Below are 22,828 nucleotides of genomic sequence, written 5' to 3' on the forward strand. Positions count from 1 at the left end.
CTAAGACCTCTTTGTATCTCGAAAAATGTTCAATTTCAAGACCCAAAACTAGGGAACAGAATACCCCTTGTGTGCTAAAACTTCATCAGATGATAAACACACAATACTACATTCCCTAATACCAAAACTGACCATATAAATGGGCAATTTAGTACATAAAGCTGTTTGGTATTAACTTACTTATGCCAAAACATAAAGGGACAATATTAGCCATTTCTTAAAGCATATTCAAAAAATCACACAGGATACTATGTCCCCCTACCAGTTTAACAGACCAAAATATCTTGGTCCACCAAAACATCTGAATATATATAATGGCCTCATAAAAATATTGTATTAAGAAGCTGATTGCTTAGATGAATTTTGATTCATAATACTGATGAAAAATTCAAATGATCAATCATACTAAACCTGAATGTTAGCCCTGATAATTCCGTAAATGTGAATGTAATACTATATTTATATACTGGCAGTCTATGGTTGAATATAATAGTTTTTTTCTGATCAAAACGACACTGTGTCACCCTGATACACCGATATATCCATCTAGCCAACAGCCTTAATATACATAAAAAAATGTATAGTGTAACCTGATATTCCCCAACCAGCCGTAAACCCCACATATAATCAACACAAATGCTGAAATAATGTCTACCTACTAATACAATTATGTCCAAAAGAGCAATGCTCAAAAATGCAGTTAGATAAACATTGGCTGAACGGCAGAAAATAATAAAGTCCAAAGTTTCGAAAAACTATACTTCTAAATTGTTCACTACGCCGATCTTCAAAGTCACTAAAGCTGATGTGGATGACAACCACTCCCCACAGTCTCCAACTGCTAAAAGACGTAGTTCCGACTACTCTTTAGGGCAAGGAATAGAAGAGGGGGAAGGAAACACAAGCACAGTAAACACCTTGGAAGATATTCTCAAGGCAGTAACCAAATGTTAAAGGAATGTAATAATGTTCACAAAATTTCATCTGTGACACTTTCTGAGGCACAAACATCACTTTTAAATAAAGCCCTTAATTATGTTCCTGGCTTTTTTGTGGCAGAAGATTCTTTGGCTTCTGATGTGATTTCATTCTGTAGATTACTGAATTTAAAATTGTATTTTGATGTTGAGTCTAACACTACAAACATTAGTTCTTTCAAATTTCACAAGTCTGTTTTTATACCACCCATGTCTATACAAGTGTCCATGTTCCAATCAAGTGTTCTAAAGGCTTTACACTATGGCTCCCATGAACATGACATCCTTCATCATAATCTCTCAAAGATCAAACAGACAGCTCTGCTGGAGTTAAAAAAACAACAACAATTTAGTTATTCTATCAGCGGACAAAGGAGGGGCCATAGTAGTAATGGATAGGAACATGTACGATGAGAAGGCACACACAGACAGCTTCAGGATGCCAGATACTATATGGCCATGCCATTAGACTCTATAACCAAATTTAAAGCCGAGATAGATAGCTTTTTATTTGAAGCCAAACAGGAAGGTATCATCACAGAAATCGATGTGTATCATCTTACAGTTAAAGATCCCAAATCCCAATATAATTATTTTTTACCGAAGATATACAAGGACCCTCAGAAACCGCCAGGTAGGCCCATAGTTTCAGGCAGGGATAGCTTGACAGAACTTCTATCTGAATTCCTGACCCAGTATTTAAAACCTCTTTTGGGTTGTGTTAGGTCACATATCCAGGACGCAATGGAATTTTTGGGGATTGTGTCCAACAGACAGTTGGAGTCTGATTGGCTCCTATGCACGTTAGACGTGACATCGTTATATACAAATATTCCGCACTGGGCGGGGCTTTTAGATCTCCAGTTTTCACTAGACAGAACTGCTTTATATGCACCAGGGTTTAATACATTCCTGAGCATGTTCTTGAGAAAAATGTTTTTTACTTTCATGGAACATGCTATTTGCAGCTACAAGGCATGGCAATGATGGCGTCTTTTGCCCCCATTTATGCAGATCTGTTTATGGCCTACATTGAGATGCAATTGATATACGATCTTAACCATAATATTTACTTGGGGGCTATAGATATTTGGAGGAGGTACTTGGATGACGGCTGGTTAGTGTGGAGGGCAGATAGTGCTTATCTTATGGAATTTGTGGAATATTTGACTCAGAACAAGTGAGGTACAGAGTGTAAGTTGAATTTTCATCCCCAAGAAATCGCATTCCTGGATCTAACTATAACAAGGAATGTTGACAACACCTTAAGAACTGAAATTTATAGCAAATACCCACAATATAATTCCTTATTGCATGCCACTAGCCTTCACCCACAACATGTGATCCAGAACATCCCCAAATCACAGTTTCTGAAGGTCAGACATGTATGTTCAGAGGATGACACATTTAATAAATACAATGAAGCTCTTGTTGGCAGATTTCGTAATAGAGGTTATAGATCAGGTAACATTACCATGGCCAGTAGGTGGGCAAGTACACAAGCTAGGGAACAATTATTACAATACAAACTTAAAACACCAGAGGGCCAAAATGTGTTACGAATGGTCACCACTTATGGTCGGAATACTGGTGGACTCATGAATATTATAAACAAACATTGGAACATATTGTTAGCGGACAACCGACTTGCTTCAATAATTGGGGATAAATGTCACTTTTCATTTCACAGGGGACAAACTTTAGGTTCCCAAATAAGTCATTATAGACACTCCTACAGATCTATTAATACAGTCTGGCAAAGTAATATGACTGGGGAGAAACTAATGGGATCTTATCCTTGTGGGCATTGTACCCATTGCCCCAGAGTACTTAAGACCACACAATTTACCAGCAAAAATACAGCACAGGTATTTGATATCAAGTTTTTGGCAAACTGCCGTTCAGACTAGGTTGTTTACCTGGCTTCCTGCTCGTGCTCAGCATTCTATGTAGGGCAAACTTCTAGGCCATTGAGAATCAGAATTTTTGAACACGAGTGATGTTAGGAACCACAAATTGACCAGTTCTTTATATAAACACACTTTGAAGCATCCAACAGGCTCTTTTCATTTTACCATTTTTGATAAAATTGGTGGGGACAGGAACTGTAAAGCGGGTTGGCACTCCATGCTAAATTCTAAGGAGAAGAAATGGATAATACAACTAGGTCGGATGTTCAGCCCTGGTCTGAATGAGCATTTGTAAATTTTCAGTTATATTTAACTGAATAATTGAGCTGTCCTTATGTACAGCTTAGACTCTGTCTTCATTTATTAACTTTGTTGCACTGAGGAAGGCTAGGTTAGCCGAAACTGGTTTGCTGCATATTTTGTATAAATTGTACATTCAAGGGGGCTTTCAACACCCCTAGTGATGTTTTGAACAGTTTTTTATTAAACTGTTATTTTACAATCACCTCATTGTGCTGGCTTTGTTTTTGGAGTATTGGAGCAAGTTTGAGCCATTGCACTTGCCATACCTGTGAGGGAGTGTTCTACTGCCAATCCTTCTCTCAAAACTCTCTCAACTTAACCTCTCCACAACAACTATATCCTGATTTAGCAGCTACCTCTCAGATCGGCACCAATCTAAAGGCTTTCTGCTCTCTCCTCCTTCCTCCACATCATAACAGGTGTCCCACAGGGATCCATCCTTGGACCCCTGCTTTTCACCATCTTTACCAATGCGCTCCACAAATTCAGTCCCCAATCATCCCTCATACAGTATGCTGATGACTCTACCATTATAGCAATAGCTGACAACCCAACTGAACTAACCCTCATACAAACATCATTTAACCTCACTGAAACCTGGCTAACAAAACACCAGTTCCTACTAAACCCCCCCCCAAAAAAAAACTCTTACTCTTTCTCCCAAAATCCCACTCTCATTTTAAATCCTCTTTCACCATCTCTTCACTCAACAACACCATAATAGCTCCACAAGCCCATGCAAACCTCCCCGGAGTAATCATAGATGACCAGCTGATACCTGATCTTCACATTCATCACTACATTAAGAAAATCCACCAAAAGCTTAGTCTCCTTTACAGAAACAAAAAATTCCTCACCCCCAAATCGAGAACAACACTAGCCAATGCCTACCTCTTTCCCAATCTCTTCTATAGCTCACAAATCTTTACTAATCTCCAGTCTACACTACTCTCCAAACTTGAATCTATCTATAATAAAGTGGCCAAGTTTGCTGCAAACTTGCCATCCAAATCTCACCACTGTCTGGCCCTCAAGTCGCCACACTGGCTTGAGTTTCCAAACCACTTCAAAAAAACTTACCAAACTCATCCACTCCATTCTCAATAAACCCTCCTCCTGTCCAAGTCTTTTCTCACTAGTCTCACTCTATACCCCCACCCAATCTCTTAGGAGCTCTGATTAATGCCTGCTCCAAATTCACAAACCAAACAAATCTGCTGGACAAAATTTATACAGCAACTCTCCAGCCATTCTATGGAACAAGCTTCCCTTGACTTTAAGAAGCATGCCCCAGACTGACAGATTCAAGATCTCTCTCAAACATTACCTAACCCACTGCACAGTATGCCCCTGTAACCTCCCCCCTTGAACCTTGTACAAATCTGGGTCACTACACCTCCCTTGCCCTCGCTTCTTCATCCCTTTACCCATCTCATCTTTCTTCCTTTCACCTTATTAATTCCATCATCCCCACCCTCCTCCAGCCACCCACCTCCTGCCTTTATACCTCAGGCTTCCTCTCTCCTACCTACTTCCTGTCAGTAAGTAGATAATCTTTCCTGACCCTCTACAGTCTACCCAACTATTTATACTTGGACCTTCACTATACTATTATCCTAACATCATCTCTCAACACTAACTCCTTCTATCACCCCCCCCCCAAAAAAAACCCCTTTTGGCTTATAATATCACCTTCTTGTACCCTTCAAGAATATGATACTTTTATAACATTATCTCGTCTTGAGTGTATGTTCACTTTTATAAGAATCTGACTAACTTTATTCGTGATTAACTCTCGCATGCCTCCATTATTGTAAATGCATCTGACAATCAATCCTCATTGCACTGCATATTTACTGAAGTTTGTAATCTTCTATTTTTTGTACACTGGAGCTTTTCTCCCCGGGCCTCCACTAAAAAAGGGCTCTGTCACAGTCAGACTACCCCAGTCAACAAATGTCAAATTAAATAAATAAAATAAACAATCTCCAATTACAAAAATATCTTTTCTGACTACATCTGAACCTCAGTTTTACAAAGGAATGAGCTTCATCACCATTAGTCTTATTAATCCCACTGCTTTCATTGTTTATTACATTTGCAAACATACAATTCTTGTTCAGCTGGCTTGGTACATCCACAGCATGAGCTACGTTATCAGCTTCTGTCTTTCACCTCTTTTTTCTTACAGTAATATTCTTCAATCCTTTCACATTCAATTTTGATTTCTTCCTTTTCACCCACCCCTTGCCTCTTTTTACTAAATTCTCTTTTGGAAAAATTATGCCTTTCCTTTAGACTGAAGACTTTCTAGTAGAAAAATCTTATTCCTTGTAATCTGCATGTTACATATGTCTTTTTTAGTATCTATTTTCTTTCCTTTAGAGACAATCGGTTTCTTTTTCTTCCTTATTTGTTGTAAATTTTGTCGTTTCTTTATTTTTATTTTCTTCTACATGCTTGGAATCCTCATATTACTGAATACTTGCATCCAGAACTTCTGATGAAGTCTGCGCATGGCAGATGAAAGAGCTTAACTAGTGTTTGATTCGTACTTGTTTCAGTGTATCGTGCAATAAAGAAGTTACTTTTTTGATCCGTTGGTGGATTCTGTGGTAGATTATATTGTAAATTCAAGAGTTGCTGTTCCAGCTACGATCCTTACGCAGTTTCCTGGACATGTGCCGGTGGTTTTTCATTAGTCCGGCCAGTCCGTTACAGTTAACTACACAATCAATCACAAACCAGCACAAGATTGTTTAGATAAGCTCTGGAATTGCAGTATGCACAAAACAGCAGCCTGCATCTGGATTGTTCTCAATCGTTAACACAGCTGGTACTATACAGTGTTATCCCCCCCATTTTTTTTCAGATGTACCAAGGATCTCACCGTACTTTGGGTGGATGGAATTTAGCACAGTTTAATTACTGCCAATTCATGATAAACTGTAAAATGCAAATTCATTAAAGCAACTTTTCAAACTAACAGCTTCCTAAAAAACTAAATTTGTGGTTTGAGGTCCAAATAATAGTGGCCCTGTTAATGATGCTTTACTTGTCAATAAAAAAAAAAAGGTTTTCCCTACTGCAATTCATCCATCCATCCAATGCTACCAAGTCACACCAGGCTCCTAAAGTGAACCCATGAATAGCTCACACCACACACAGACTTTACTAGGCAAGTAAGGAATGGAAGCAGATTGCCAGGCCTTTTTTCTGTATCACACATGCATGCATAACCACCACCTATGGACAGTTTAAGAGTTGCCAATCCACCTACCTCATATCCTTGGAATGTGGAACAAAATCTAAGTACCTGGGGAAAACACACAAGAATACAGGGAACACATGCAGACTGTACAGAAAGCACTCTAAGAGCTGGGCCAGAAAACCTCTTGCTGTTAGGCAACAATATGACACTTTATGCCACCATGCTGCCCTCCTGCTGAAGTAGCCACACTCTAAAATAAACATGTAACAATATGAAAGTGTACCATTTCCTTTAACATGTTTAAATTTTAAGAATTTTACTCACCATAAGCATCCATTACAGGTTTAAGGTCTTTATATGGCGCCGTCACACTGCTAATTTCCCGTGCTGTCAAGTCCCTGTATTTGTACTACAAAGTAAAATAATTTTCATTTTAATAATTACATTCAACTTTTACAGAAAATGACAACTCACTAGACATCCAGTACGAGTCTTAATGAATCTGCTATGATCTATAAACAATCACAATTCCAGAAAACCAATAAAGTATTTTTACATAATTTTAAAGTATAAAGATTAAAGATTTACACTTTCTTCATGTATTTATCTTCGTTGGGAAAGTCCAAATGGGTTAGAAACTCCTTTTCATCAGAAAGAAAAGATCCAGAAAAGTAAGTATCAGTATACAGCTGAACAAATATACAGGATACAGTTGAACACACACACATCAGATACATAGACATAATAAAATATTGTATAATTCTTGTCCACAAGGTAAGAAACAATGACATTTTACACACTAGTAGTAATTACAGGAGACACAAACCAACATGTAACTTGTCTTAATGCAAATGGCAGTAGAGCATTTGACATTCTGCATCAACTTCTACAAGTCACTTTATCAACAAAATATAATATATCTTATAGAAAATAAATGATGCACTGCACATACAAAGTCTTTTAAGCAAGTATCTTGCAACACAAAATATGTACACAGGGAAATACAGAAAATGTTTGTTCTATCTGCATACTCACTGTATACATGGTTCTATTGCAACAATCTGCTTGATGCATCAAAAGTGGTACATTACAGTTATACCTATCAAGTTAAACTTGATATGAAAGTTATGTACTTACCACAATGATCTTCATCAACAAACAGGACTGCAACCAGAGACTTTCAGTCAATTAGCATCTAAAACATTGCCAGGATACTAACCCCTCCCTTTTATCCATAATACTTTACCCAACTAGCTCCATCTCAAATCTCAGATGTGCTGCATGAAAGAGGGGCACACCAAAGAACAGAAACACAAATGAGACTGCAGTCATGTTAATCATGATGCAGGGGAAAGGATGGGTATGTTGACAAGGTTAGAACTTTCTCATCCAGAGCTAGCATCATGAGAAGTATATTACTTTCTTATCTGGTTATGAGACAGTCCACCCTTGTCAACAGCAGGGCACAGTCCCAAAGCTGATCCCCCTGGATTGCCATCAATGGGATGTACTCCTGATCACTGTGGTTCTAAAAGAAGGCATACATACAGAGATCATTTCCAGTCTGTAGTACTTTGGAGAAATTATTTAGTAAAGTCCAAGCAGCAGCTGCTCAAATATCACTTATGGCTTTTTTTCCAAAAATGCCCGAGAGGCAGGCATTGCTACAAGTTGAGAGTGGTGCACGTAAACTTCTAGTATTTTTTTTCAAAATAGAACATTACACAGTAAGTTATAAAAAAAAGATGAAAAATGGATCCAAAGTCACAGTGATGTTCTGTCCACAACAATCTGAATAGCTTTTGAATATTCAATTACGGTACAAGATATTCACATGCGTTTCAGCATAAATAATACAGGTGAAATAGCATACTCATTAAGGCTTGTATCAGTGACTACCTTTGGCATAAAAGAAAGGATTAAGCAGTGAAAACACTGCTCATCATACTTGGTTCTTTGTATGAACATCTCACTTTGTATGTAATTAATGTGGAGCTTTACTCCCTGGGCCTCCACTGAAAATAGGCTCTTTCTAGTCCCAGTGGACATTCCCGGTTAACAAATGCAATAAATAAAAATAAATAAAATAATTAGCTTGTAATGACACTCTGCCCCTATGGAAGACCAGACAGGGAGCTTTACACACAAGACATACAATTCAGACATTTGTTTAGCAGAGGTAATGGCACTAGGAAAAAAAAGAGACTTTCACTACACATGCTTCCAATAAGCTTTAGCAACAGACTCATAAGAAGGAATGGTTTAACTTCCCTAGAATGAAACAGAGCTCCCATGGAAGGACAGTGTCTTTAAGAGACTGGATCTGAAAACTGTCCTTCTAAAAAGCATTGCAAACATTTAAATGATCAAATGGAAGGGTCTGGAACTGATAACAACTAGCTCCTACATGGAAGCATAACAACCTCTTGGAGTCCTTGGCAATCCTGATGTGTAGCTTGGAAGTGAATTCTTGTTAGACCACCTGCATCCAGCATCAGTAAAAACAAGAACACAGAGTAACAACATTATACTTTCTTACAGCTGAGACCTCTTTGCTGTCTTTTTGCCGATTAAGTTTTTAGACCTCTTTTCTTGATATACTCTTTTTGGCAATGCACTTTATGCAGCTGTTTCTATATTAGGAAGATGAACTGCACTTTAAAAGAGAAGATCTCTGAACATGATAATGATATTAAGAAATCAAAGTTGACCAGTGCTTTGGTGAAACATGAGGAAGAATGTGGTGCAAGTCATGAGTTTAAATTTACTGTATTGGAAATGGTTAATGTGAAGTTAAGGGAAGGGGATATTAAGAGTAAAATGCAATGCAATGAATTAAATTGGATCTTGTACTTGCAGGCAGACAAGAATCCTGATTTAACTGAGTCTGTGTCTTTAAAACCGGAACTTAGAGAACACATGATTTACTTCATTGAGGTCTTTGATTAGTATTTAAAAGCTGTGAATTGTTTTATATGTATATGGTCTGATGAAGCAGAGTTTGCTGTGTAAGCGCTTACCTTTCTTGCATTAAAAAAACTTTTCTGGTTTTATAGCCGTGGTGGTAGAGTGATCATTTTGCTTTCTTATTATTTTGTGTTGATTCACCAACCTTTACTCACCAGTTCTACTGTTGATTTGTTATAGCCTGTACTAATGCCACCAATGTTTCTGCGACTCTGAGCCATTGCAGGACCGTCCAAACCTTGTCATACACTCTCCCCATGTCTTGAAAGGCCTAGATGAATTCTTTCCTCATGTTCAGCTTGTTTGCAGTTATTTGTCCACACAAACATTTGTTTGGTTGTGTTGCATCCTGATCTGAATCCAAACTGCTCATCTCCAGCTTACTTTCTACTACTGTGCATATTCATTTATCAATCACCTTCTCCATCATTTTCAAGCAGTGTGACCAGAGTTTGATACCTCTATACTGTCCACAGTTGTAAACGTCACCTTTCTTCTTTGACACTGGCACTAAAATGCTTATTTTACAGTCACCTGGTAAATTCCCTTTTCTCCATAATGCTACAAGTACCCTCAGAAGCCATTCCTCCCCTAAATCATCCAAAATTGGAGCCTGCTGCTTTCCCTGACTTCATCTTATTTAGTGTTGCATTTTCTTCTAAGTTAGGTTCTTCTTCCTCTTTCATCATAAGGTGTATGTACATGGGTCAGTACAGCTTCTGAGGAGTTTTCTTCAACCAGAGGTTGCTGGAGGTACTCCTTCCATCTGCGTATGATGTCCTGTGAACTAGTGAGCAAATTATTGCTGACATCCCTTATGAATGGTCTAATGAAGTCTTCTTTAACTTTCTGTCTTTGCCATGCAACTTGATAAAGTGTGTTTGTGCCATCTGCTGAGTTATGTTCCAGAAGCTGATAGAATGCTTCTGATGCCTTGTCCTTTTGCTATCGCTACTGATCTCTTAACCTCTTTATTAGTAAACCACAAAAAATGTCAGGTTAAATAACTTGTTGCAGTTACATTCCCCAAGAACTTGAACTCATCCCCATCCAGTACAGCTCTTTTGAGTGTGTAGCTTTTACTCCCAGTGGGTGTGGATTGAGCCTTTAAAAATGAAGTTATCACCTTACAGTTCTAACAAATACTGACAGAACTGAAATATCAGTACTACTGTAGGAAAAAAACGTAGCTTAGGTGGAAAATAACCAAGAAAAACACAAAACCACCTCCTGGAAGCGAGAGGAAAGCCCAAATAAACAGTCAATGGAGTGTAGACACTAAGATTTATTAAATCCACTTCAGACTCGGTAAGCGCTTTCGTCCTGACAAGTATAGGACTTTATCACAAACAAAGTGCCTGCACTTCCAACAGTTAAATAGCACAACACTAATTAAACAATCAAGAATTAAAGTGATATCCATAAAAACAGCCTTAAACAAGCCTATAAGAACGAATGTTAGCTAGTAAAAATACATACAAGTAAAACACTGAATGTGTGATTATCAACAATTAATATAACTGCCTCAATAGAAATTGTACTCTATACAAAAATGTGTTATAAAATAGATGCCCTATCCCTTAAAACCAGCATCAATGATATGTGTTCATTCATACCTGGGGGGTGTTGGCGTTGAGAATTAACTGCCATCTAAACTCACTCTTGTATATTTCATTAGACCAATTGCCACCCCTAATGTTTTTCTTAATAATCTCCAGAATACCAAACTTAAAACTATTATAGGCATCACAAGAAAGTGTGTGTTTGTATAGGGCATTGTTGTGGGTTTCTATGGCATAAAGATGTGCATAAATTATTTTATGTAAAGACCTTTCTGCTTTACCCACGTAAAACCCGTTAACAGCCCTGACAAACACAAACATATACTAAACTTGTACTGTCATAGTTTCCCCCCCGCTAAATTAACTGTCCGAGGGGGATTACCTATCAAGATGTCTGTTGCTTTCAAAACAAAGGAACAATATTTACAGGAACCACAGCTCCTTGTTCCCTTAGTGACAGTGTGAGTAGTAAATGGGTGTTTGAATAGGAAATTCAAATTATGTAAACCATAAAAATCACGGTAGTCCACGTTGCAATAAAGGCTGTCTTCCTGAAATCCAAAAAAGTTCACCACGACCACTTCCAAACGTCAAAAAAGTATCACAAAACTCTTTTATTAAACAAATACATATGGGTTTAGCGCTTTCATCTCCACACTGGAGACCTCATCAGAACCATGTGTCAAACTCATTGCAAACCTTATATACATATAAAATTTAAGTGAACCAATCGATGCAAGCAAACAACTAATCAATAAAACAATTATGCAGTATACGTCTGTATACATGAGGTATAACTAACCATATAACGTTAAGTAAATAAATAAACATCCAACTGTGCTATGTATTTGTTTAATAAAAGAGTTTTGTGATACTTTTTTGACGTTTGGAAGTGGTTGTGGTGAACCTTTTTGGATTTCAGGAAGACAGCCTTTATTGCAACGTGGACTACCGTGATTTTTATGGTTTACTTATTACCTAAAATTCAAAATTATATCCTACCTTGTGAGTAAAAAGTGGCTTATTGCCCAATTTACTATACAATTCACTGTTACATTCCAGTATCACCCATTTTTTTGTCAAAATGTCTCAACTTTCTGGCCAAAGGAACCAAAATAAGTGACCATAGAATGAGAAAAATTTTGATTATTTCTTCGTGCCCCTTTGTTGTTAACAAAACCTTGTCCAAGCGAGGGAACAAACCTCGTGCCTCAACCTTCTAGGACTTCCAAACCAATCTCCTGAACCCATTTTTCAGGGTAGCCCCTGGCCACAAACATATTGATAAGGTTACCAAGTTCAATCTTGAAATCAGGGAGCGTAGAACACATTCTAGCACCTCTAACCATCTGATCCCTTACGATGTTCCTCTTCACAAAGTGTGGGTGATTACTATCATAAGCCAAAAAAACTTTTAGAATAGGTTGGCTTACAAAACACTTTAAAAGTAAACTTACACTGACTGATGTCAATAGTAATGGTCACATCAAGGTAATCTATGACATCAGTACAAAAACTGTGGGTGAATTTAAAATAACCACAAATGTGAAATGTGTGGAACACCGGTTGCCCATGTTGGTAATGACCAGGTCTAGGATATTGCTGCCCCTGGTGGAGGTGTGGATAAGTTGATCCAAGGCGTTGGAATTTATGAATTCCAGGAAACGTTGAGTACAAGAGCTGGGTGGGGTAGTTGAAATCGCCCATTATTAGGGTGTTAGGTTGTACCCTAATATTTTCAGTGTATCAAGAAATGAGGAGTGGGAATTCTAGGGCATGGTGGGGGATCTGTAGCAAGCTACAGTTTGGATTGGTCTTGCCCAGAGTTAGTTGCACTTAGATAATCTTGGATGCATTATGCTGAGCAACTAGCCTGGAGGTGTGGATATCCTTAATGAATATGAACACGCCTCCGCCTTTAGTGTGGCCGAAAGGTGTGGTATGAATTATAGCCTGGTAATGCAGGGGTGCTCTCTGGAGCCTTAAACCAGGTCTCTGTCACTGCACAGATGTCGATGTTCTCCATTTTAAGGAGTGCCTCGAGTGAGTGCATTTTGAGGCTTAGACTTCTAGCACTGAGTAGCATTACCCTCAGATTTTGCTTGCTTGTACCTGTTATGGTGGTGAATTTGTCATTTGAACCTTGCCTAAAAAAGGCACTACAGGGGTGGCAAGAGCCTTAGCCAGTATCCGGAATCCCAAGGGCGACAGGTGCAGGCCATCTGTGGCAAAGCATCGTGGTTTGTCGATCATGTCATCCCAGGCAGACAGATACTGGATCCCCTTAGAATGACACCAGAAGCTTAGCCAATTGTTGAAGTCAATCATTTTGTCCTTGTACTGTGGTATAATTCTGGGTGATGGCAGGATGCTACTCAGGGCTAGGGTCATACCTCCCTGGGCTACAAGATTGGACAGCTCCTCCATGTCTCTTTTTATGTAGTCCAGGGAGGTACGTCTCAGGTCATTCACACCACATGGACAATGACAGAGTCATATTTGTACTTGTTGCGGAGTGATCTGAGTGCGTGCGTTATGTGGCGGATCCCGGCACCTGACAGGCTGTTGATAGCAACTTTCTCCTTGTTTAGCCTGGTGAGTGGAACATCGGTGTGCCTGACTACAGAGTCACCTATGACTAGAGTGCTGGGTACGTTGTTATGCCTTATGGGCTGTGGTTGAGTGGAACATTGAATTTGTGGGCTATGTGTCATTTGGGTTGTATTGGGGGGTGGAGGTTGTTTGCGTTTCTCCTTTGGAGGTCCAAGTTGCTTGGGTAGATTTTTATTGAGAGCCTCCACGAATGTAGGTGTGTAATTTGTGTTTCTATGTGTGTGTTTTGGTGGTGTAGGTTTTGAGGGACTATATGATGAGTGTGGTGTGGTGCAAGTGTTTACCTTCTCCACTTGACTGTCTAGTCCAGTCCTGGCTATATAAGTGCATCTCTCACAGGTTGTAGTGTTGGGTGGTAGGAGGAAAGGGTTGGTTCATAGGTTCATACTAGGCTATCTGCCCTAGGGCATTTATAAGCCTAGCCAGAGTGTGTGTGGCTTTCACCACCCCTTAGGATGAGAATACTATACCCATTAGTTTGCTGTGCCTCTGTCCAGCAGTGACACAGAGATGATTCCCGGGGTAAACCTACGATCTCCCATCCACTCGTCAAGATTTCTCTTGAACAGAGTCAGTGAGGGGCTCTGCCTCACATAGACTGGGATTCTGTTCCATAGTGTAGGGAGTCTCTGGGTGATGAATCTGTCCCTCCAGCACGTCCTATTTATATCCGTGTTGAGGTTTAAGTCTCTTGCTCTCATGGCTCTGGTGGATTTGGATTTTTTGAGGTGGAGCATGTCCATTAATTCCGGGTTGGACATGGCCTTGTATGTCAGGCACAAATCACATCTGAGCAGACGGTATGCGACTGAATAGAGCTGGAGTTTCTTCAGTCGGGCATCATATGACATATGTTTGAGCCCCTTTATCCTTTTGGTGAGGAACTTTTGGGGTCTTTCCAACTGCTGCAGGTGTCGGGTAAGGTACATTCTGAATGGGGCGTTGTACTCAATCATTGGTCTGATAAGTGAAGAGTACAGGGGTACAATGACCTCTCCTGATCTGGATGTGAATCCCTTCATGATCAGGTGGGCAATGTAGAAGGTCTTCCTAACCACTTTGGCAATGTGAGTGTCAAAAGAGAGGTTACTGTCAACTTGGGTCCCCAGGTCACTGATAACTTCTTCCGTGTTTAATGGATTACCACCTATGCAGTAATTAGGGATTACCTTGTTTTTCCCAAAGGGTATGACTATACATTTTTTGGCATTTTGTTTAAGGCCATGGCTCTGGCAACAGTTATCCATTTCTATGAGACCTCTCTGGAGGATGTCTGTGTCTGATGGAGTGTCAATTATGGTGCCCAGTTTGCAGTCATCTGCAAATTTTGTCAGCCACAATCCCCCTATGTTTGCCTGCACTTCAGAAAAATAAATGCCGAACAAGAGGGGGCCCAGGACTGAGCCCTGTGGGACACCGCTCGTGACCGGCGTAGAGTCTGACATGGCACCAGCAACTCTAACCCTGTGTGTTCTGTCCTTGAGCCAGTTTGCAACCCATCTTGTGACATATGGGTTTACATCTAAGCTGGTGAGCTTTTCTATGATGCCCGAGTGGGGTATTGTGTCGAACGATTTTGCTAGGTCAAGGTAGGCTGCGTGAACTGCCTTACCCTCATCAATGGCCTTAGTGACTGTTTCGAAAAAGTCGACCAAGTTCAAGAGGCAGGATCTGCCCTTGACAAAGCCAAATTGGGTAGGATCCAGTGTCTGTAGGTCCCCAATGTCTTTATTTATCAGTTCCATTATGATCCTCTCCATAGCTTTGCAGACAAGGCTTGTCAAGCGTATGGGGCGGTAATTTCCAGGGTCCGTAGAAGCACCGCCTTTGTGGAGTGGGACCACAGTTGCCGTATGCCATTCTTTGGGTACGTATCCTGTAGTAAGGCTAAGATTAAACAGCAGCCTTATGTGTGGGTTTAGTTCCTCATTGAGTTCATGTAGCACACAGCCGGGGACACGGTCCGGTCCCATTGATGCTGTGTTTTTTTGCTTTAGAGAGAGCAGCTCTCACCTGGGCATCTGAGATGTTTGGGAGGCTAGACTCTGGTGGGATAGATATTTCTCCTTTTGGGGGGGAGGGAGGGGAGAAATTTGCACTGAACCTGTCTGCCAGTATGTTGGCAATGTCTTTGGGTTCGGTGATTTTTTTATCATTTTGGACTAATTCTGAGCATATCTGGGAGTTTCCACCCAGGTTTCTAACATAGCTAAAGAAGGCCTTATGATTGTCTTTTGTGTCATTAGCGATTTTTCTCTCAAAGTTGGCCTTGGATGATTTTATGAGTGATCGTAGTTTTTTGCTAGTATTGATCAGAGATGCCTTCCCTTTTAGGGATTTTGCTCTGTCATGTAGTAGCTTTCTCCTCTTGTTGTAGAGTTTGTTTATGGCTGGGGTCCACCAGACCGGGTGCCTGCCTTTGGTGGAAAGGGTCTTGATTTTATTAGGGATTGCTTGATCCATACATTCCTGGAGGTGCTCGTAGAAGGCATTTGTAAGGGTTTCAGCAGCGTGGGTTGTGGTTTCCACTGGCTCGGGGGCCTTGAAGGATACCACTCCAGTCTTAAGAAGTGTGAAGTTTGCTTTTGAGAAGTTCTTCACTGTGGTCTGTTTTGCTGGGGGTGGCGCGGGATGTGGATCTCCACTGAGATTAATTTATGGTCTGATCTCACCAATGAGGGATATACTTCAGGGTGTGGAGCATTTTGTCCCCATGTTTGTGATGATCAGGTATAGTATATTTTCTCCTCTTGTGGGAATGGTGACTAGTTGTTCCATAGCATTTGAGTTTATGAACTCCAAGAACCTTTGGGCTAGGGTGTTGGGGCTTGAGTAATGTTCCCAGTCTATGTTTGGGTAGTTGAAGTCACCCAATATGATGGTGTTTGGAGAGACATTCATACTCTCCAGTGTCTTCAGGAAGGCTGTGTGGGTTTCCTGAGTTTGAGAAGGTGGTCTGTAGCATGCTACAAACTGTAGGGCAGTTTTACCTATGGTTAATTGCACCTGGATGGTCTCTGATGCTTCGTGCGTTGCCACTAACCTGGAGGTTTGGGTATCCTTTATGAATATGGATACTCCCCCCTCCTTTTGTGGTTCGGTCCGGATTTTGGGGCCGGAACGCATGATATGAGGTATAACCTGATAGTGCTGGGGTGCTCTCAGGAGCCTTGAACCAGGTTTCAGTCACAGCACAGACATCGATGTTCTCCATACTGAGGAGGGCTTGAGGCGTGCATCTTGAGGTTTAGACTTCTGGCATTGAGCAGTATTCCCCTTAGTTTTTCTCCATTTTTGTTTTCTAGGGCGGTAGGTTTATCATTTGAGCCTTGCCTAAAAAAGGCACTATGGGGGTGGCAAGAGCCTTTGCCAATATCCGGAGGCCCAGGGTGACAGGTGCAAGCCGTCCCTTGCAAGCAGCGTGGCTTGTCAAGCATGTCATCCCAGGCAGACAGACATTGGATCCCCTTAGAATGACACCAGTAATTAAGCCAATTATTAAAGCTGATCATTTTGTCTCTGTATTGTGGCATCATTCTTGGTGAGGGTAGGATACTGCTCAGGGTCAGGGTAATACCGGCCTGGGCTACATAATCTGAGAGCTCCTCTATGTCTCTTTTCATGTAGTCCAGGGAGGTACGTCTCAGGTCGTTCACACCGGCATGGACAATGAGTGAGTCATACTTGTACTTGCTGTGGAGTGACCTGAGTGCTTGTGTTATGTGGCGGATTCTAGCGCCTGACAGGCAGCTTACTGTGATCTTTTCCTTGTTTAATCTCGTGAGTGGGACATCAGTTTGTCTGACTATGGAGTCACCTATAACAAGTGTGTCTGGCATTGTGTTTGGCCTTAAGGGCTGTGACCGTTTAGCACACTGACTTTGAGAACTATGTGTTGCATGTGTTACGTCTTGAGGTGGCAGTTGCTTGGGTGTCTGCTTTGGAGGCCTCTGTAGTTTTGGTAGATTTTTGATCAGTGCCTCCGAGTATGTCTTTGTGTGTTTATGTGTTTGTTTTGCAGTTGTGATAGTTCTATGTGAAACTGGGTTTGTGGTGTGCGTGGTTTCCTTCTCCTCCTGTCTGGTCTTGCCAGTCCTGAGTTGAGAGAGCTCAGCCTCCAGTTTGGCTATATAGTTGCATCTCTCACATGTATTTGTGTTTTGTGGGAGAAGGAGTGGGTTGTCTGTGTACATGAGGCAATTGTAACATTGCCTCAAGATGCCCAGATTCACCAGCTGAACAGGAGAGGACGCTAGCAACTGACCCTTCGACATGCTAGAAAAAGTGAAAAAGTTTGCTGTGTAACTAAGTCAGAAAGGACCTATATGGAAATGGGTACTCAAGGGGATTCTAGGCTAATGTAGTACTTTGTTTAGTATATAAGTACTTTACCTATATAAAAATGCTTTAGGAGCAAGTGCTGAGCTTTTGAGATAGAGAATAGACTGTTTAGATTGCAAGTAGAGAAGTTCTAAGGGAAAAATTGAAGAGCAGACTTTACGGAGCCAGAAATAGTTTAACCTTGTTTAACCGGCGCTGCCCGATGGTGCTCTATGGGCAACTCCGCGCTAAATCACGCAAAAGTGCGCTAAAGCGGCCTTTATAGCAGGGGGTTGAAAAGAGCTAGGAATTGACCCAAAATGGCCAATAGACTACAAGTTTCTGGCTGGAACCACTGCTCTAGGGACAAATAGGCTGCTCAGTGCTCCCCACTCCCACTGGTGAACAAAGAAGCTTCCCTTTATCCAAATAAGGATATGGAATAGCACAGGAACCAAGCCAAAGCCCAGAGATCAGCAAACTCTGAAGACTGGACTATTCTAGTTCAGTAAGGCGGGAAAACAAGATTTTTTTTTTTTTTTTTTTTTTGCTTGTGTACTGTACTGTGTTTTTTGTTGCTCGTGTACATGAGGCAATTGCTGCATTGCCTCAAATGCCTAGATTCATCAGGTAGACAGGAGAAAACACTGGGCGCTGACCCTTAGACATGCCTGGATAGATGCTTATTTATTAAGTACTAAAAACTGTTTTCCTCTAGACAAGTGAGGAAAGTTGAGTGATGTAGTAATTTGTAGCTTATTTGGTGCTTACAATGACTTCTGAGCAAGTGCTGAGCTCAAAGAAACATATTTGAGTGTTGAAACTAGAAAACTGGCTAGTTCTAAGAAACAAAAATAAGCTAGAAGGCTTCCCTCCAACACAAAAAGGCTTGGGGGCTCAGAAGCTTACAAACAGTCCTGGATACAGCAAATCTGTACCTGGACTAGACGACTTACAGGAAAGGCAGGAAACAAGCTTAGAAATGTTGGATCTTGTACTTGAAAGGGGAAAGAGGAGCAGAAACTAACTGGGTTGGCCTTCTCAAATATTTTCCCTGGATTAGGTAGAATGAGGTAATGACACTAGACTGGGAGGAGGGTCCCAGATCAAATTTACAGTAGGGGCGGGCAACTGCAAAGCCAAGTAAAAAAAACAAGATATCAATGGGGAAAGAGGGTGGGAAACAAAAATCAAAACAAACAAACCCAACCAGATGCTTAACAACTGTAGAAAATTTCTAGTTAATACCTCACACACAGTGAAACTAGCTAGAAAAGTATATGCGGACAATAAAAGTGCTATAAATAACTCGTAAAAATAAGCAAAAAAACAGGATACTTAATGTTATATAACACAGATTAGTTGGCCCAGAGCCCTTCCTCCGATTAGCTCAGTGTGAAATGGCAGAAACACTCACAAGTTAACTTCTTAAGTAACAAAGTTGAAACCTGAAACAACTTTAAAAAAAAGCTTGAAACCAATGAGGTGCTTACTCCAAGCTGTAGTCCAGGTAACCCCAAGCAGCCAATGACCATAAACAAATCACTCTCACTGAAATGCTATATTGGCTTTGGCTATACTACGATGGCCTGGAGCATGTGCTCAGACACATAGCCTCTACTAACAAACAACTAGGCCCAAAACACAAGCCTGAATATGGACAATGCTACACTACCCACACTACTTAGGTAGAAAAAAAACTGCAGAAATGTTGTTAATGTAGTGATTGAAGTTGTCCACAACTGGCCTCTCAGAGGATAAAGATGTCATCCAAATAACGCAAATTTGTCACCCATTCACAACCAAAACCTGAATCAAAAATATATCTCTGTTCCCATGATGCCATCACTAAATTAGCATACATGGGAGCACAGATCGATCCCATCGCGACCCCTTTTGATTGTTTAAAAAACTCATTTTCAAAACAAGTGCAATTATTATGAAGAATAATCCCCATAACATCCATGACAGAATTCATAAGAGCCCCATTAAGTGTCATGTATTCCAAAAGGGCTTCTGAAAAACAGTTCCAGCCTAATGTCATATGGAATGGAACTAAATAAGTCAACCACATCTATGGTGGAAAACCTTATTTTACAACTGTCTATGTTTATTTATGTTGAATTGTGTTCCACAGATATCTAATATGATATATGCTGTATTACTGGAGGTTACTATGGCATGCTAGCATGTGCTTGTCTTCACCAAGTTGTTTAGTATATTAGTATGTGCTATTTGTATAGTTGCAACTTGTCAACCAACAGTATTCCTGTATATATGTTGTGCGTAGACAGCTCATACTGCTGACACACTGTTATATGAAAAGTGCAGTCCAGGTCTGAACTGTCTGCAAACACAAACAGCTAAAGTTAACTTTGTGTATGTGCATACCTGTTTGAGCACACACACACACACACACACACACACACACACACACACACACACACACACACATCTTCCATGTCTCTTTTATTCCCTTCTGTTAGCAAGTAGTATCCATAACTGATCAAACACTGTGTGTGTCTAATTGAGAGTACAGTAGCCTACAGATACAAGGTCATGCTGTTTTTCCACCTGATAAATTGTTAAGAAATGACTTACAGCTTCACAGCAGTTCTTGGTCAATTTTGATTGTTTTTCTTAAACACAAACTTGTCTTTGCCTGGATCTTGGCACATTAACAGCAGTACAAAAGAACTCCCAGCCCACACTCTTTTGTTTCCCTCTCCCCCTCCCCTGTTTATTACTTTAAGCTAATCCCAAATGTAATAAATATTACCTGTGGCAGGCACCATTTTAGATTTTACACAGCTGGACTGGGTCGGAAGCACTAATAGCTCCAATCAATATCTTAAGAAAAATCTTTATTACCTGATTTGGCTTACTAAAGTCCCTTACTACCCATTAAAGAGTACCTCAGTGGAAAACTGCTCAAGAAAGCTTAATGCTTTACGTGTGAGCTCTTGAACACTAAGTGTCTTACCAGGGCATAACAGTGAAATTTACTCTCATAGCCATAAAACTATAAAAAGTAACAAACACAACTCTTTAGACAAACTGTCATAAAAAGGAGGAGAGGAACCTCATAGAAAATGAGAAAGATCCTACTTTTAGCTCCAGTGCACTCATGCAATATACACAGCCCCTTACTACTTCATCGTCTGGTTTGGCCCTGCTCCGCTCACCCTCGCTACACTCGGGCTTGTTCCGCACCTCACCCTGCCCCCAAATTCCACCCACCCCCAGTGGTGCTAAATATATAGTGCTACAACCACACCCCCTCTTTCTTCAACCAATCAGCTATATCCAAGGCATCAATAGGCTCTCCAGTACTTAACCTTTCTATCCTATCTTAAAATGTTTAAACTGGGGACAAGTCAACCTCAATAATCCCAATGTTACTTGCAATGAAACCACTTACATACTACCATTGTACTCTCTGCTACCTTTTCTGCTTGTCCCATATCTTCTTACTGCCTATGAATATAATACATACCCAGGTTTCCACTACCCAAAAGGCCAAACCTCCACTTTTATAGCTCCACACAAGCTTGAACACTTAACACATCCCCTCCCATCTAACCCATTACTTACTAGGTATCAGCATCCCATTAGAACAAGATATGCCAACCCTAAAACCAAAAGATACCAAAGTCTATTAATTAAAATCCAGAAGCTCACAATCAGATTACAATGCAACTTGACAATGGATGGAGATATCCACCAAAATCCTGGCCCATCCTCATCCACTGGCTCTAGGTCCTTTACTAACTGTCCCACTACTAGACAAATCTTAGACAAACCCCCAAACTCACTCTTGATCAGTCAATTAAATATCAGAAGTGTAAAGAATAAGATTCAACACCTACATGCCCTCTTAGATACTCTTTCCCCAGACATACTATGTCTTACTGAAACCCGGCTAAAACCTTCTACGTCAGATAAAGAAGTTATACCACCAGGCTATAACATCTTAAGGCTTGATCAAACAAATAGAAAGGGAGGTGGGGTAGCTGTTCTGTACAAATCCATGCTTGAAGTGTCCAATAATGCCCTGCAAACATCCCTGTTTGGCAGTGCTGAAATTCGTATCACTAAGCTCCACATTAATAAGAACAAATGTATAAATCTCGAATCTCGTCTGTGTGTATATTCACCCCAGGCAATAACACAAATACCCTTGAAGATATCCTACATTGCCCCCAAGAAACCATTGTACTTGGGGACTTCAACAAAGACTGGAACATGTGTTCCTCAGAACCCCCCACTTACCACATAAACCTTTATGGATTTTCACAGGTCATATCCTCCCGCTCTAGGATCAGTAAACCCAACAATAAAGCAAGTATTCTGGATTGGACTCTTGTTAACAACCATCCCCTCAAATACAAGAGTGGGACCCTGCCTGATGCACCTCCTCACCCATTTAATCAGACAAAAAGCTGATATTGTTTTAAAAATGGACTGGTTGTGGATAAGTAACAATAAGAATTTTAACTGCACAAATTTCCAAAATTAACTCAAATCTTACAGTTGATCAGTTCTGAAACACTTACCACTTGAATAAGCAGTAAATTACTTTAATACCAAATTCCTATCCATCCTTGACACCCATGCACTAGCACAGACTAGTGGAACCAAAACAAAAGTTGTTCCTTGACTCTCAAAAGAAACCAGACATAAAATGCTACTTGGAAATAGGGCTTGGGCCACTTCACGCACCACAAAAAACCCATAGATCAACTTAGATACAGACAGCTAAGTAATGAAACAAAAGCATCCACCACATTAGACAAGAAAAACTATTACTGTCATCTACAAGAAAAACACCAAAACAAGCCACGTTCATCTGAAAGGCTACTAGTTCAAACTCTCAAACCCAACAACACAGCCGGTAAATCTCTATTTGCTAACTCTGCTGGCAAAACTTGGAATTCTCTTCCTGCTAATCATACATCTGAGCTC

The 22,828-nt window shown here is 40.4% G+C and overlaps 1 protein-coding gene across 2 annotated transcripts in view; it reads right to left on the reverse strand.

Annotated features, from left to right (window-relative positions):
* TSG101 (tumor susceptibility 101) overlaps positions 1-22,828 on the reverse strand; it is a 935,600-nt gene that overhangs the window by 888,752 nt on the left and 24,020 nt on the right. For both annotated transcript variants that reach the window (XM_044059389.1, XM_044059390.1), the window contains exon 2: positions 6,726-6,810. In XM_044059389.1, the coding sequence (XP_043915324.1) occupies positions 6,726-6,810 (85 nt within the window). The remainder of the gene's footprint in view (positions 1-6,725; positions 6,811-22,828) is intronic.

The sequence above is a fragment of the Protopterus annectens genome, chromosome 17.part0 (genome assembly GCF_019279795.1).
Source record: "Protopterus annectens isolate FY-2018-M chromosome 17.part0, PAN1.0, whole genome shotgun sequence".
NCBI classification, from domain to species: Eukaryota; Metazoa; Chordata; order Ceratodontiformes; family Protopteridae; genus Protopterus; species Protopterus annectens.